Here is a 17500-nt window from a genome sequence, read left to right as displayed (position 1 = left end):
ATTTTTACAACTCTAATACTTACTACAGAAAATCTGATCTCTTAAGATCCGGGTTTAATCGCATGAACCCCTTAGCAGGTATTCCTATACGGTGAGAGAGAACGTCTTCCGCAGACGCATGCAGGGTACGCTCTTCGTCCGCAAACCGAAAGTCGTCGCCCAGGATATCTCGGAGCGGTGTTCCCAATTCATAGCTGAGGAGTTTTTAAAATAAAAAAAAATAAAAAATTAAAAAAAAAAAAAAAAAAAAAAAAAATATATATATATATATATATATATATATATATATATATATATATATATATATATATATATATATATATATATATATATATATATATATATATATATATATATGGTATAAACTAATATAAACCAACAAGTTCTATTTTATTCATTGCGCTCACAATTTTGTCTTTGGAGGGGAGATTTTTCTTTACACAAGACTCAAGCTTTTCATAGAAGTGGCTCAAAGTTTGACATGGTGATCCTCAAAAAAAAGTTCGAGTCCGACAAAATTAAGTTTAATACTCCAAATAGTTTAACGGTTTAAAAAGATCCGAGTCTTGAATTTAACTGTATCAGATGATTTCAGAGACAAACAATGTCCAATTGTTGTTACCCTATCGAACTTAGTTTAACTCATGTTAAAGCCACAAAATCGCGGATGGTAAAATTCAAGTAATGTCTTTTCTTGGATGATATACAAAACCAAATATAATTAAGTTAGTGGGTTTATGCTTGGAGACTTAAGTTTGGTAAATCAAAACCTGTCAAAAACAGTCGAAATTTCTTCAATCGTCGAACATCCGGCATCTTAACTTGAATAATCACAATCACGCACATATATTAAAAATCAAGTACCCGTGTCAACGTATTTCCTGTGTTAAATTATGGAGTTTATGGAAAGGAAAGACACATGAGTTGAGTAATAGGATTCAATAGTTTGATGTCACGTCGCCTAGCAACGAGCAGCTTGGTTCTAAACAAAGAAAATTGCTACTTTTTATCTTCATGATGGCTAGAACTTTTTCACACGTCATGTGATCAGAATGATTAAAATTCAAAACATGATCAGATTTATAATGTTTTTCTCCTCTGGATACACTTTTATGCTCGTCGGAGAAGTATTTCATAAGAGCGTCCGCCATTGTTCCGATAGTTTAGAGCCAGTTACTAAGTTACTCTGCGTCATTACGGGGGAAGTGACGTCACGACTGTTGAAGCGTATTCCAGAAAATAAAACATTTAGTCAACCAATCAAAGTTGGTAATTTACAATTCATATCTTTGTAAAATCTTGGTGATGAGCACATAATAAAATTGATTCTATCTTGGTCAAAATTAAAAATTATAATGATAAAATCAAACGGTCTACCTCTCGTTTCTTGAATTATTTGCAAGGACATCAACCAGAAGGGCAGCTGTAAATGCCTTAGTGAGAGAGGAGATCAGGAAACGTGTGTTTCTTGTAACATTAACATTGCTTCCTGGAAGAGTGACGCCAAACGCTTCCGAGATTACTGTCTTGCCATCCTAATGAATAACGGGAGGGGGGGGGGGGGGGGTTGAAAAGAAAAGAAAACTGATAAAGCAATTGTACTAATAAAAAAGAAAGTATGAAGAGGTTATAATTCCCCAGTATCCAGGTTAAGCAAGACATACGTATCACGCATCACTACGTACCCCGTATCTATAGGGAATGAGATTAGCGGAAGAGTAGCGTCCCTTGATTGGACGTCACCTTACAGAGAGAACGTCAAAATGGTTTTGTGCATGCGTCTTTCTCGTCCTCGCTTTCGGTGAAGTGTCTCATGCCGCACAACCAACATGACGTTCTCTCTCTAATAACTTTTCCGCTCGTGACTTCCAATCAAGGGACGCTACTCTTCCGCTAATCTCATTCCCTATAGCATGTTCATTCACATTTAAATACCTAAAAATAGTAACACCATGCCATTTTGTATTGGATGTCACATCTGTGCAAATGACCTGAACTATCGTTTATTTGACCCCAAAACGACATGTCTTGAGCATTCGTTAACCTGTTGCCTTAGCCGACTCAACAAAGTTAGGCGATCGATTCATCTGACGTTTTAATTTTATGTAAAATTGTTTGTCACGAAATATTTGTCTCTTCTCGTTTCCTAAAAATAGTTTTGGTAATGTCATCATGTTATGTTAAAAAAGAAAGAAATATCACACTCAATGCCACCTATTGAATAAAGGCGATAGATAAAAGTGTCCAGTTGTAATGACTGACATTCCAAGAAGACAATATAGATCTATCGGAGAGAAAACTTACTGACTATTTTAAGCTTTTTTTTTTCAATAAAGGTATGATAAATTTATTAAAGTTTATATGTTTAGCAATCTAAATTCCCTTGCAAACGAATTTTGCTCCCAGTGGAACAAAATACACTGTACTGTAGAGCCTAACTGACTATGATCGCTAAGTTATCTCCCCTAGTTTGTACACATTGTACGGGGCCTTTTCAAATCCTACATAGATGGCTATACTTTTACATATTATGATTCAAAATGCCAAATCTGTCATTAGAAATGTGAGACTAGAATTGATTGCCCAAGTAAAATTGTGAAAATAGCATCCACTATGTGATGATGATATGCCTTCAAATCTTGAATCTACTACAACTGGGCACATCAAAATACAACACGAGAGGCTTTATTCCTCGATGCACACATAAATACATGCCGGTTTTATTCGACTTATTGTGAAAGGCCTCTAAAATAATGCAGTCATGCTTTTATTATCAGTGTGATAAATGGTGGATTTTTAAAGGTTGACCGAACCCTGTCTTCTTCCTGTTATTCATCCTCCTGTTTCATCCTCAATCCTGTTCTCCACTTTCTTCCATCAATCCATGTGTTCCCCCAACAAGGCATAAAGAACCATATTTCATTTTGTACGGCACTAATCGCCTGTTAAGGCGTCCTTTTTGTATTAACAATATCCATCATTGCCTTTAACCAGGTGCACTTTCATATCCGAGTCCAATGACATGATTTGTGTGAAGTGCCTTACCCGTGGGCACAAAGTCGGGACCAGAATTTTCGACGATCACTGTTGTCACAGTAAAGGTTGTTCACAATTATCTTATTAAATTTTATTTTATTAAGAACTGAATTCATCTCACTCCAGTTATATTTCGGTAGGCTTAGATAAACTTTACCTTCTAATATTAGATCGTCTTTCCTTTTATAGCCTTCCCTCGAATTAATTTCTAATTAGTGAATACTTTTCGTTCTACATTCTGTCACGTAGCCACTTATTATAAAAGCTGATAGGTCTAACATTTGACACTCACTTCTCTTCACAATCTATGCCGGACGGCCAGTCGCTCTATTCCTTCTATATACTGTAAGATTTTTATCTTTTGGGACTTTGTAGATATTATATCTACACCATTAAGACGCCGGAGCTTTTAACTTTGATTGTATAATCTTCAAGGATCAAACCCGAGCCCGCTGTCAAAGGATTACATATTAACCCATTACCAATTGCCTGGAAGTGGAATTTTACGAGTCCGATCCTGTTATCAGAGGAATAGATCATCCAAGCCCATCAACTGCCTGGAAACGTAAACTTACGAACCTGACATATTATCATAAGTTACGTAAAATATTCATATCTCTATTTGTAACTGCCACGATCACTGTTTATCTCTTTTAATTAAATTTCATCATTATTTTTATTTCATTGTAAACAAATCGTTAATTGTTTTTCATTTATAGTAACTAGTAAATTCTGGGGCCTCATTCTACATATATCTTTATGCATAGTCGAGTAGCTCTTTACTCACTTGAGACCATGACAACTGTCACTCATCCATCCACTCACCACGCTAAACATTGCTCCATTTTTGTTATAAGACGAGACACCATACCGCTGAGCCACCGATTCTTCTTCTCTCAGTCACAGGTATGATAAAGCAGAGAAGCCAAGACGTTACACCTTCCTCTCTTCCGGTTCAAAACTCTTTGAAGGTGTATAACCAGTCCTCCGGAGTGAATATTTAATAATGAATAGGCTTCAGATTGAATCATAAAGTGGCATAACTAGTTTATCAGCAGAATGTATTGACAGAGTCTAAGGATAGCGGCCGTAAAAAGAGCGAAAATGGATTATCTTTATTGACGACTAGCATTTATTTAGTCTAGAAAATAAGATACCATCACTCTGAAACCAGAATATCAGTTGCATAAGGCATATAACCAGTCCTCCATAAGACTTGTTTTAGAATCCTAATGAGATTGGAACCAGTGTTTTAACATCACATTCTTGTTCCCTATTTCAATGCTATGACTAATACATCCACTAGTGGAGCGATCGACCAAAAGTGACAATTGATTGCCAAGCATCTGAATAAGATGTTGAGCTATCGCAGAACGTTTTTTGGACTCAAACACCCAATCACTTTTAGATGGTAAATCTAAAAGGGAAGAGAGAGAGAGAGAGAGAGAGAGAGAGAGAGAGAGAAAGAGAGAGAGGGAGAGAGAGAGAGAGACAGACAGAGAGAGAGAGACAGAGAGAGAGAGTAATTCTGACACAATGCACTGTAGATGGCACATTAACACTAAGTCAGTTGCTCAACTAGTCAAAAGAACGAGCTCTAAAATGCAAAATAAAATTGCTAATAAGTATCCACAAGAGATGAAGTGAGTAGAAAAGTGCCAGAAGACAATAGAGAATGAAAAAATATTTCGCGTCGGCGATGGGGTTTGAACCCGCGACCTTATTGGTACGACAACTCCGCCTGGCCGGTGAGAGCGTGACTCTACCGTATGAGCTATCCATGAACCCCCCCCCCCCCCCAAAAAAAAATTCGTTTCAAACTCAGGTCATTCATTACTAGAGCCTTCTCTCACCGACTACTGGAGACCGCGGGTCCAACACACACACAACCAACGCAAAGTATTTAGCCAGCAGTTAAGCTTGATAGTCAATATTCTCAACACAAACATATAACATAGAAACAATTGAGACATTGAGTATGCTCCGGTATATGGGGTGAATCTTTAATTCAGAAAAGTGAGTGGAGCAGGCACTTATGTTGGTAACAACAAGAGATGAAGTGAGTAGAAAAGTGCCAGAAGACAATAGATATTAAAGAAAAAAAATTTCGCGGCGGTGAAGGGGTTTGAACCCGCGACCTTATTGGTACGACAACTCCGCCTGGCCGGTGAGAGCGTGACTCTACCGTATGAGCTATCCATGAACCCCCCAAAAAATTCGTTTCAAACTCAGGTCATTCATTACTAGAGCCTTCTCTCACCGGCTACTGGAGACCGCGGGTCCAACACACACACAACCAACGCAAAGTATTTAGCCAGCAGTTAAGCTTAATAGTCAATATTCTCAACACAAACATATAACATAGAAACAATTGAGACATTGAGTATGCTCCGGTATATGGAGTGAATCTTTAATTCAGAAAAGTGAGTGGAGCAGGCACTTATGTTGGTAACAACAAGAGATGAAGTGAGTAGAAAAGTGCCAGAAGTCAATAGAGATTAAAGAAAAAAAATTTCGCTGCGGTGATGGGGTTTGAACCCGCGACCTTATTGGTACGACAACTCCGCCTGGCCGGTGAGAGCGTGACTCTACCGCATGAGCTATCCATGAACCCAAAAATATTCGTTCCAAACTCAGGTCATTCATTACTAGAGCCCTCTCTCACCGACTACTGGAGACCGCGGGTCCAACACACACACAACCAACGCAAAGTATTTAGCCAGCAGTTAAGCTTAATAGTCAATATTCTCAACACAAGCATATAACATAGAAACAATTGAGACATTGAGTATGCCCCGGTATATGGGGTGAATCTTTAATTCAGAAAAGTGAGTGGAGCAGGCACTTATGTTGGTAACAACAAGAGATGAAGTGAGTAGAAAAGTGCCAGAAGACAATAGAGATTAAAGAAAAAAAATTTCGCTGCGGTGATGGGGTTTGAACCCGCGACCTTATTGGTACGACAACTCCGCCTGGCCGGTGAGAGCGTGACTCTACCGTATGAGCTATCCACGAACCCAAAAATATTCGTTTCAAACTCAGGTCATTCATTACTAGAGCCTTCTCTCACCGACTACTGGAGACCGCGGGTCCAACACACACACAGCCAACGCGAAGTATTTAGCCAGCAGTTAAGCTTAATAGTCAATATTCTCAACACAAACATATAACATAGAAACAATTGAGACATTGAGTATGCTTCGGTATATGGGGTGAATTTTTAATTCAGAAAAGTGAGTGGAGCAGGCACTTATGTTGGTAACAACAAGAGATGAAATGAGTAGAAAAGTGCCAGAAGACAATAGAGAATTAAAAACAAATTTTCCGCGGCGGTGATGGGGTTTGAACCCGCGACCTTATTGGTACGACACTCCGCCTGGCCGGTGAGAGCGTGACTCTACCGTATGAGCTATCCACGAACCCAAATAAAGTCGTTTCAAACTCAAGTCATTCATTACTCTCACCGACTACTGGAGACCGCGGGTCCACAACATACCTCAGATTTATCGATAGAATTTGGTCAACGAGGTAAAAAACAATTATTGGGGTTTTTTAAATTTAAACTGATCATTACCATGCCTGCTTCTTAATTTATAAATTTGATATTGATCGAGACCTCTGAGAAAATCTGAATTGTCCTTCAGTTCTAACTACTCTTTTGTAAACAAGGACCTTATAATTTAATATGTATCTTGATCAAGAGATTAAAGTTACTAAAAGGCCATTGAGAGTACTGCAATCTTTATAAAGAAGAACAATCACACTGAAATCAAATAATATACTTTATAAAAGATTATATTATCATATTTATACCACCTTTATTGACTTTAAATTTACATGCTTCATATTTTATACAATCTATTATATTGTGATTGATTTGTCTATATCAAGTTATTGTTTGTTTTTCAATCATCCTGTGAAGTGGAAGAGAAGAAAGGAAAAATCAATAATTCTCAGTATTGAGCAGTCGAAAATGCCCATTATATATTCTATCATTATTTTACATTCGATCTTTACAACATAAAAGTGCAAACAAGTACTTATCAAGAACGATTTATCAGTGACCGAATTTAAAAGATATAATCATCGTCATCACCATCATCTTCATCACCACCACCATCATCATCATCATCATCATCATCATCATCATCATCATCATCAGTGGTAGTTTGTGTTCGTAATCACATTGCTGAACAGCTGTCTACATTCAATTCAGTTATCTGTGCTTTCTAGCACATGGACGTTGTTGGCAAATTGAAATATTCCAGCAGATGTATTGTTTGTGTGTCTCTGATCAGAACATATGCCGGTTAATTTGAACGAGCTCATCGTTTCATCGAAATTTCTATTTAATTTTGAAAAACGTCTCAATTTATAGCAATAATGATGGTATCATTATAGTTTCCTTATTGATTAGAACCGTATATTAAATTGCCAACTATCACAGAGGTAGTTTCATTATCTTTGATTGATGTTGGATGTCCGGGGAAAATGAGTAAAATGGCATTTCCATATAACGCAAGGGTACCAAATAAATGGTCCTAAGATGACCATTGACTCCCAGACATCTTTTGACACATCAATATGCACCTGACGTTGCTTTTTATGAACGATGGAAAGCAATATTTTGGAGGAGAACTAAAAAAGCTCAATATTAATTTTGCAATTGTTATTACAATTGTTCTATGACAAAAGTTAATATCGTATTACAGTTACTATATTATATTATGTGTGTAGTCCTAATATGTCAAATTATGAAGCCATCCACTGAATCAGTTCATTGGAACGCTGCTTAATGGACGATTTCTGTGTAATGCCATTATTATACTTAAGCCGATTTGACTGTTTCATAAACACAACTCTATTGTTGTTCATTCATAAAAAGCTTTTATCAAACAGTGAAAATGAAGTTACAACCAATGACTTGTTATGCATCCATAATGTCAAAGTAAGAATGGGCCAATTTTTGTAGCAGGAATTTCATAAGGACAAGCAACAGTTAAAATGATCCTAATAATCTTGAAAATTTAAACTTTGTAATAAATTTCCTGAACAATTGTTTAATAGGAAAAAAGTCGTTACGACTCACCCTCTACTTTTCCGGTTCAAAAATCATTGAAAGTGTATGTAACTAGACCCTCGGAGGACCAATAATGAATAGGTTTTATATTGAATCATAGGGGACATAACTATTTTAGTTGCTGGATGTATTTGCCGATAATTAGGATTACGGGACGGGACGTAAAAAAGCGAGGATGTATAACCTTTATTCACGACCAGCATATATTTAGACTAGAAGATAAGATGGCATCACTCTGAAACCAGAAGCTCATTTACACAAAGTATGTACTTAGTTTTCAGGAAGAGTGGTTTTACACTTTCGATTAGATTGGAACCAGTTTGTTTGTTTTGTTTTGTTTTGTTTTTTTGATTTCACATTTTTGTTCCCTATAGCCTGAAAATGCTGAGGCAGGGTAATTATTCCAGGATCTCAAACACATAGGTGAGAACAGGAATTCACGCTTATTATGTAGATCTGAGTGGGGAAAAAACAAAGTGTACAAAGTTATATCAGGCTTAGATGGTGATAATGCATAAGGGAAAGTTAGTATCGTCTAACGGAGTATCAGAAAAGGAAAATAACATTGTAAAAAAGTTACAATAATGGACTCTCCTTTAGCACATGGTATAAAATCTCGATCAACAGCTGTGCCCTTACCTAAATCTAATATTCATTTTCACCCTCATTTGATTTGACAAATTACTTTATCAAAACTTTCAATGAAAAGGAATATTTGAACCAATACAAAATAATTAAATAATTACATTATTGTCATCTCCATTCATTAACTATTGATTGAATTTGACCGAGTAAAAAAGTTGACAGATTGAAAGAGAAAGAAATAGTCAGCAAATAATGAGTCCTAAGCAATACAAGCTCCATACATATACCGAATAAGCCATATTATTTTATTTTAAAATTAGTTAATGTGAAAAATACATTACATTTTACTAAGAAGAAATATCCAAGTTTCCCAGGGCTGTAACGTGCAAAGTAGTATCACTAGTGCACTTTGACTCTTTCTTCCCGTTTATTATACACTTTAGACATAGATCTAGAGATAAGAATAAGAAAAATAGCAGTGTTTTCCTGAAAGTAAAATCTGCAGTAGGTCTATATTTTTTTCCAAAGTAACGGCAAAGCTTAATTCTCAACCCTCCTTCCTCTATTTTCTTTCAAAATTTAAATCAAGGCTGCAAGGTACTCTTCAACCTACTTTGTATTTTGCTGCATCTTGGAGGGGCTTTGTAACCCCTCCCTCCTTTCACTTACATTTTGTTTTTGTTTTTATTATTCTAGTCTAGCTTTTGCACTAGTGCCACGGGGAAAGGGGGAGGGGGGTCCTGACACCCCTCCCACTCCCTATTTTTTCATCCAACTTCCAACAGTACCCTCATAATTAATTTTAAGGAGAAAAATTACAACATTTCTGTCCTATGCCCATAAAATAAAGTTAAAATCAAAATCTCTCTTACGCGTTGTTTCCGAGAAAACACACAAGATAACGGAAAAAAGAAGCTGATTGAACAATCTAGTAAAGTTAATTGTTCCATGTACGAAACATGCGAAATTGCTTGAGGGTTTTACAAATGATCAGAATAAGGAGGATTAGCCTAATTTTTTATTCAGGCTATCATGAAAATTACCAGTAGCCATAATGAAGAACTAAAACGAGAATGGAAACACAGTGAAATCAAGTGATGCATAAAATCAATATCTATTGTAATTTTAAAGCAAAATCGACAACATGGCAATTGAAAGAGAAACAGCCCCCAGACCGCATGAAAATGTTCAAAGCTATTAAAAGCATTAAACAGAAACTAAAAATTCGTCATATAGAGTAGCCTATCCGCTGATGTGGGTAAAGTAATCTGCGATGACAAAAGAATAGTTGAGAGAGTTTAAACCTTCTTCGAGATTAAGTACAAAGGGGACCAACAGATAAAACCATTCGAATACCCCGAACCAAGACTTGAAGAATCAATAACCGATCTCGAGGTTTGTGCAGCTATTTACCAACTTAACAACCCCAAAGCTCTTGAAATTGACACTATCCAAGGGGAGGAACTAAAATGCCTCACTGAACCACACACAGTCGAACACAAGACAAATCTTGATATCGGCTCCGGTAAACTAATTCTGTTGAATACACCAAACAAGAAAAAAGGACCATTAGAAAATCTAAGACCACGTATTCTTCTTTCAACACTTTAAAATAACTGCAGAGCGTAATAACGCTCAACGGAATAATATCAAAGGTGGATGAATAGCTGTCTACGACACAGAGCGGATTCAGAAAAGATAGAAGGCCGGTGACATTGTATGGGCTCATAGGTTGTTGAAAGCCAGAACTGAAAAATGCAAAGAAGAGTTTACTATAATGGGTATTGACATGAGCTCTGCATTTGATACAATCCGCAGAAGAAAGCTTGAGATGGTACTAAACTCGTTTCTCGAAAAAGACCATATCCAACTAATAAGATCACTACTGGCAAACACAACACTTCCGATTTCATCTGGCGCGGAAACAGTTTCATTAATAACATCGCTTGGAACTCCCCAAGGAGACAGTCTGACCCAATTATTTTTACCGTATTTACGTGGAAACAGCACTATACGATTTAAGACAAAGACTCCCAATTCCTCAAATTCTTACCCACCTGATCTACGCAGACGATGTTGTTATCATATTTGATACAGCAGACCAGGCGAAGCAGCACAACAATATCAAATACCCTGCAACATTGGAATCTTAAGGTCAACGAATCCAAAACAGAAACCACAGTAATTAACAAGATTCAAGCGGAATGGAAAAGTGTAAGAAAACTCTGAAATTTGATCAATGAGAATGAACACATCAAACGGAGAAAAATACTAGCTCAAACTGTATTCAGAGACAACGTTTGGAACATGAACATCATTAATGAAAATAAAAGAATACGCCTTTACGAAGCGCTAGTGCTGTCAATCTTGATGTAGAACTGCGGTACGTGGGTTCTTACAAAAAAAATAATTTAGGCACCCTGGACACCCGTAATTGCAAACAATTGAGACGAGTTATTGGGGTACATTGGCCAGACGAAATCAGTAATGATCTGTATGACAAATGCAGAGTACGGCCAGTCAATACGCGAATAAAGCAGCAAAGATGGAAACTGTTCGAACACGTGCTCTGATGAGATGAAAATATTCCAGCACAAACCTCTATGGATGATTACTTCAAACAAGGAGCTAAATACAAAGGACGTATACCAACTTCACTTCCAAAAACATTGAATCAAGCTCTCAACAAATACAAAATATCTTTAGAAACAACAACTGAAGAATTTATTTCAACAACACAAAGAAACATCCAATGGCCTCGGCACCTTAACACACATGATGACCTACAAAACCAAAGAAAGCTTGCACTGGACATAGACTTATGGAAACAAAACACAGGCTGAAAACTCGAAAAAAATACACACCTTGTTCACGATAAGCGTCTATAGAGGAAGCGACAGCCTTATTCATTCACTCATATCATAAATCGTGCCCGATAGATCTGTCATAAATACATACGGAATGGTACAGTAATGCATGAATGAAGGTATCGACATTCTTTAGTCAGTTGTCACTGACAAGCTAGTAAACAATGATGCAATGTGTCCCAAATACAACACATGAATAGGGAAGATGAGAATATTGATTAGCAATGTGCATACATACATCTGCACATTTGTAGTCTAGTAAAAGAATAAAAAACTTCGAGTAATAAAGATTTTCACATAAGTTGCGGCTATGTGGTCTAGTGGCTAGTAAGATCCTGGGTTTGAGCCTCGCTCGGCGCATAGTTGAGTCCTTGGAAAAGGCTCTTTACTCACATTCTCTCACCGTACTCATTTGTATAATGAGTACCTGGCCGTTAACAGCGTTGTCTCTGTCGAAAAAATGGTAATATCGCCTAACAGGCGTTCTACATGTTACTGTTGCTGTTGGGCAGGGACCCTTTGTAAAGAGCATTGAACACGTTTCGCGGATATTGCTCTATATAAAGCTCAAGTTTGTTAAAAATTAACCTCAGTCTTATCAGACAACGTCAAATCAACTTTTGCATAAACGTCAGAATATTCTTCACGCATGAACCAATAATTCTATCAAAGGCGTTACCCGCAGTTCAAACCCACAAAATGAACAATGAGGACTAGTTTTTGTGTTCAAGTTAAAAAAACGAGACACTGCCAGCGAGGTTTGGACCCGGTCTTACCAGTGGATATGCAATACCTTATAAACTAGACCATCTCACCATTTAATTTAACTCGAAATTTCACAGTGTGGCTCAAAATTGAATATCAACACCGATCGAAAAGGTAGGAAATGACTTCAATACCGAGCGAGGCACCGACCCGGATCTTGCCATTAGATGTGCAATACTTTATCTTATTCACTAGGCCATCACACATTCTTAACTCTCTCCTTACCGATCATTTTCAGTATTTTCCCAAAATGGCAGGCTTACCCTCAGAAAAATTGCTTTTTTAAAACTCATATAAAGCTCTCTACAAAACAACTTTATGTTTTTATTATTTAAACAAAGATCATTCTTCAAAGTTTGTGATATACAAAATAAATCTAAATAAGAAAAAAGGATATTATGTCGTAACAAATATGACTATTTTGCTGCAGGTGGTAAGGAGAGGGTTAACTCGAAATTTCAGATTCTGACTCAAAATTGACAATTAACACCGATTAAAAAGGTAGGCGACAAATTACCTTTACAACTGCCACAACCATTCCTGACTTGCCTCGGCATTTGAAAGACTCTTCTATCGTATTTCTGAGGTCCGTATAACTCACAGCAGCCTGTCGTTGATCAACACAGCTTTTCGTAACTTCGGCATTTTCCGCGGTGTTCGTACACAGGACAGACCACAGCACCAATACGAGGCATGTTGTTAAGGTCACCATGGTTACGACAATGAGCGTTCTGTGTAAATTCCATTTCACAACAGATCCTAGAAAGGAAATGGAGAAAATTAGAAATAATGTAAATTGAACAAATATATCGATATGTACGGTTATATGGCAATTTTGCTTGGTTTCAGAAAAAAATTGAGCTTTTATATAGCTTTATATATATATATATATATATATATATATATATATATATATATATATATATATATATATATCACATAGCGCAATATCAACTAAACGTGCTCAAAGTGCTTTACCAAAACAGTAATGTTTCTTCTCAGTTGGTACAAACTTGTATTGAAAGCAAAAAGATCTCTCGTTTTTTTAATTGTAACCAATGAAAACAAGAGTCAATTATGCAATCAATAAGTAAAAAACATACACATTGCACATTTTACAGTTAGCAATGTTCAGCGCTTTTAACGGTGGTTTCTTCATTCACACAGCAGGCTATTTGGAGCCAAATTCTAGCTCTTCATGAACCACCATTATACTCTCAGCTGGCACTCTTAATAGCAATGTCCTTCACTGCCTTTAGCTAAGCGCTTAATCATACATAACGGCCGCCTTTTCAATTGTAGCGACTCGCAAAGTTCAAAACAGCGTGAGCGCTTTATAAAGTATATGCCACCCATCACTCTCACAACCATATCACCTGCTATATCAACACTTCAAATTAAGCTAATAAAATGAGCGAAAATACCACAGAGTCATTAACGAAATTTGTATTCAAGTAGCATAGAATATTGTTCAACGATTATGCTTTTACTAAGAAATGAAAGAATTTTCCAAGAATAATAGGGTTGGGATAATAATAATAATAATAATAATAATAATAATAATAATAATAATAATAATAATAATAATAATAATAATAATAATTACTATTATTATTATTATTATTATTATTATTATTATTATTATTATTAATGATATTATTATTGTCATCACCTTCATTATTACCATCATCATCATCATCATCATCATCATCCTCATCATCATCATCATTTTATCACAGTCATCCATTATCAATAATATTATTATCACCTAATCATTTTCATTAGATTCCGTATTACCGTCATCATATTCATCATCATCATTATTATTATTCTTATTATCATCATTATCAATATTGGTAATATTAGGAGCGAAAAGTAGCAAGAATATGAGTATAATCGTTATTATCACTTGTAATACATTTGGATGCATCGGCAGAGAAGAAAATAAGCCGTTTATTATATTGACGAAGTCTTACCTGCACAGAATATTCGTCGCAATCCTACGCGTAATTTTCTGATGTACTTAGAGCCAAAATAAAATAAGAATGAAACCATTTTCCAACAAGAATTAAAAACCATCTTAATAAGAGAATATCAAATAAAAGCTTTGAATTAAGGGTAACGCTCAAGCAAAAAAAAATGTGACTTCTTTATTCCGATAATCGTGTTAACACTAACGCCTGAAAAGAAGTAAACGATCACAAAATTGTATCGCGTGAGTAGGTGAATATAATATGAGTGTGAGTATTGAATGACAGACGTTGTATCAGTTGTCTGGCCTCAAATAACAGCCCTCATGCCCTTCTCATACTTTTTCCCGTTTACACAAAACGTGCCCTATATCGAAATAGTTCATCAATGGCCAACCTGCTCCATCTTGAACTTGAATGAAAAATAAATACTTACCCCCCCCCCCCCACTCATACACACACAACTTGACCACCACCTCTCTCTCTCTCTCTCTCTCTCTCTCTCTCTCTCTCTCTCCCTCTCTCTCTCCCTCTCTCTCTCTCTCCTCCTCTCTCTCCCTCTCTCTCTCCCTCTCTCTCTCCCTCCCCTCTCTCTCTCTCTCTCTCTCCTCTCCTCTCTCTCTCTCTCTCTCTCTCTCTCTCTCTCTCTCTCTCTCTCTCTCTCTCTCTGCAGCAGACATTCACATAAACTGATTTCCAAACAAAACAAAAAATAATAAAGGAACATAGAAGAAGAAGAAGAAGAAGAAGAAGAAGAAGAAGAAGAAGAAGAAGAAGAAGAAGAACAACAACAACAACAACAACAACAACAACAACAACAATAAAAACAGATCAACAACAACAACGACGACAACAACGACGACAACAACGACAACAACGACAACAACAACAACAACAATGAGGAGAATCACTTGACCGATTTCCAAGTTGGATCTATAGATAGAATGCGCTTGGCCAAGGAGTTCACAACATTGCCATCCGGAAGTATAACAGACCAACACACAAACTCTGTTTAACCATGAACTTTTATAGTCTGGTTAATACAGTTTAGTGAGAACAACTCACAAACGCGGATGGCAAAAACAATAACAAAGGCCTGAGTGACGTCATCTGCATACTATCTATAACGTCGAATTGTTGACCTTAGCTGTTCTCACCTCTCAACCTGAACTTCCGAATTTAAAGTCATTCCTCGAGTTCAACATAAAGATTCAGTAAGGATATATAACAACAAGAATGTCTGAATCTGAAATTGAATCTGAATCTGTATTTTACTAGAAGTCGACTCAACTCTTGATTATTTATATTCGATGGCGGAGAGAGTTGTTGAATGTGGGTGTTGACGCTGAAGTAGTTTAATAATCTTTGTTTGAATATATCTTGTGCGGATGTGTGGTCTTGTGGTATGACACTCGCTTTCGGATCGGAAGGTCCTGGGTCACAACATTGCCACACGGAAGTATAACGGACCAACACACAAAACTATATGTAACCATGAACTTTTATAGGCTGGTTAATAAAGTTTAGTGAGAATCACTCACAAACGCGAATGGCAAAATACAATAACAATCTTCGTTCTATCTATAGATAGGGCAAAGTTGTCGTCACTCAGATCTTTGTTATTGATTTTGCCATCCGCGTTTATGAGCAATTCTCACTAAACTGTATTAACCTGACTACAAACGATCATGTTTACACAAAGTTGTGTGTGTTGGTCCGTTGACTTCCGGATCACAATGATGTGAGTTCCTTAGCCAAGCGCATATTATCTATAGATAGTATGCAGATGACGTCACTCAGGCCTTTGTTATTGTTTTTGCCATCCGCGTTTGTGAGTTGTTCTCACTAAACTGTATTAACCAGACTATAAAAGTTCATGGTTACACAGAGTTTGTGTGTTGGTCCGTTATACTTCCGGATGGCAATGTTGTGAACTCCTTGGCCAAGCGCATTCTATCTATAGTCTGGTTAACACAGTTTTGTGAGAATTACTCATATACGCGGATGGCAAAAAGCAATACTAAAGGCCTGAGTGACGTCAACTTTATGGGAGCGATCTATATTCATGTTTTCGTCCAAACGATCACATGATTTGTTGCTGTACAACGATTAGACATTTCCCAATGTATCTAAACACGCTGCTTTGTTTATGAAAGTTGTAAACATACCCGTGAGTCATGCTGAGCAAAATGACCAATTGTAACGTTGGATATTTCTCGAACTGTGAACACTTTTCACGATGTGGTGTCATTTTCAGCACACTTTGTAATGTGACCAATGACCTCGAGCACATGGAAAGGGAATATAGATCATGCCCATTCTATCAAAAGATAGTTCAAAGATGACGTCACTCAGGTCTTTGTTATTGTTTTTTGCCATCCGCGTTTATGAGTAATGCTCACTGAACTGTATTAACCTGACTATAAACGTTCATGGATACACACAGTTTTGTGTGTTGGTCCGTTATACTTCCGGATGGCAATGTTATGAGCTTCTTATCCAAGCGCATACTATCTATAGTCAGAAAGGGTTACCAGTGTCCTATCCGAAGGGTAATAAGCAATTGCTAATGTCTGTTTCATGCTATAGAAACCGGGATAAACTTTGACTCCATTGGGCCTAATGGCTCTGAAGAGGACTACTGAAGATTTTGGGACTATTAATTTTTATTTAGAGCATAACCACCTTCAGTAAATGCCATAGCCATCTTAAGTGCTTGCCTATCGCCCAAAGCAATCAGCCCCACAGATCCTTAGCATCGCTAAAAACTTTAACACAGGCAATTGAAAAAAAGCATGGTTTCGTAAGGTGTCGTGATGCAATATCCTCATCAGCGTGTCAAACTATTGTGATAAATACTCATAACATGCGGTTCCAGGTAGCCATCGTTATGTTATAGATAGTATGCGCTTGGCTAAGAAGCTCATAACATTGCCATCCGGAAGTATAACGGACCAACACACAAAACTGTGTGTATCCATGAACGTATATAGTCAGGTTAATACAGTTCAGTGAGCATTACTCATAAACGCGGATGGCAAAAAACAATAACAAAGACCTGAGTGACGTCATCTTCGAACTATCTATAGCCTGATACTGAAATCCAAAAGGACTGGCAGTTTGACGTCATCATTTGGTTTTTGCACAGCCTAGTGAGTTGTCGTTAGTACAGCTCATGGAAACAAGTTATTTCATTG

The 17500-nt window shown here is 36.9% G+C and overlaps 1 protein-coding gene across 2 annotated transcripts in view; it reads right to left on the bottom strand.

Moving 5' to 3' along the window:
- Positions 1–17500, bottom strand: part of LOC144971967 (uncharacterized) — a 27996-nt gene that overhangs the window by 8164 nt on the left and 2332 nt on the right. The window contains exons 1-4 of one of the 2 annotated variants that reach the window (XM_078913045.1): positions 14310–14509; positions 12851–13092; positions 1378–1535; positions 24–194 (exon numbers count right to left, since the gene is read on the bottom strand). In XM_078913045.1, the coding sequence (XP_078769171.1) occupies positions 24–194; positions 1378–1535; positions 12851–13092; positions 14310–14412 (674 nt within the window). In that variant the 5' untranslated portion in view covers positions 14413–14509. Of the gene's footprint in view, positions 1–23; positions 195–1377; positions 1536–12850; positions 13093–14309; positions 14510–17500 lie in introns of those variants that run through there. The other variant, XM_078913046.1, reaches the window with a different exon arrangement.

This window comes from Berghia stephanieae, chromosome 4, assembly GCF_034508935.2.
Source record: "Berghia stephanieae isolate SIO BIC M18660-M18661 chromosome 4, UCSD_Bste_1.3, whole genome shotgun sequence".
Taxonomy (NCBI): Eukaryota; Metazoa; Mollusca; class Gastropoda; order Nudibranchia; family Aeolidiidae; genus Berghia; species Berghia stephanieae.
The sequence above is the reverse complement of the archived record's forward strand: the minus strand, read 5'-3'. Positions and strand labels throughout refer to the sequence as shown.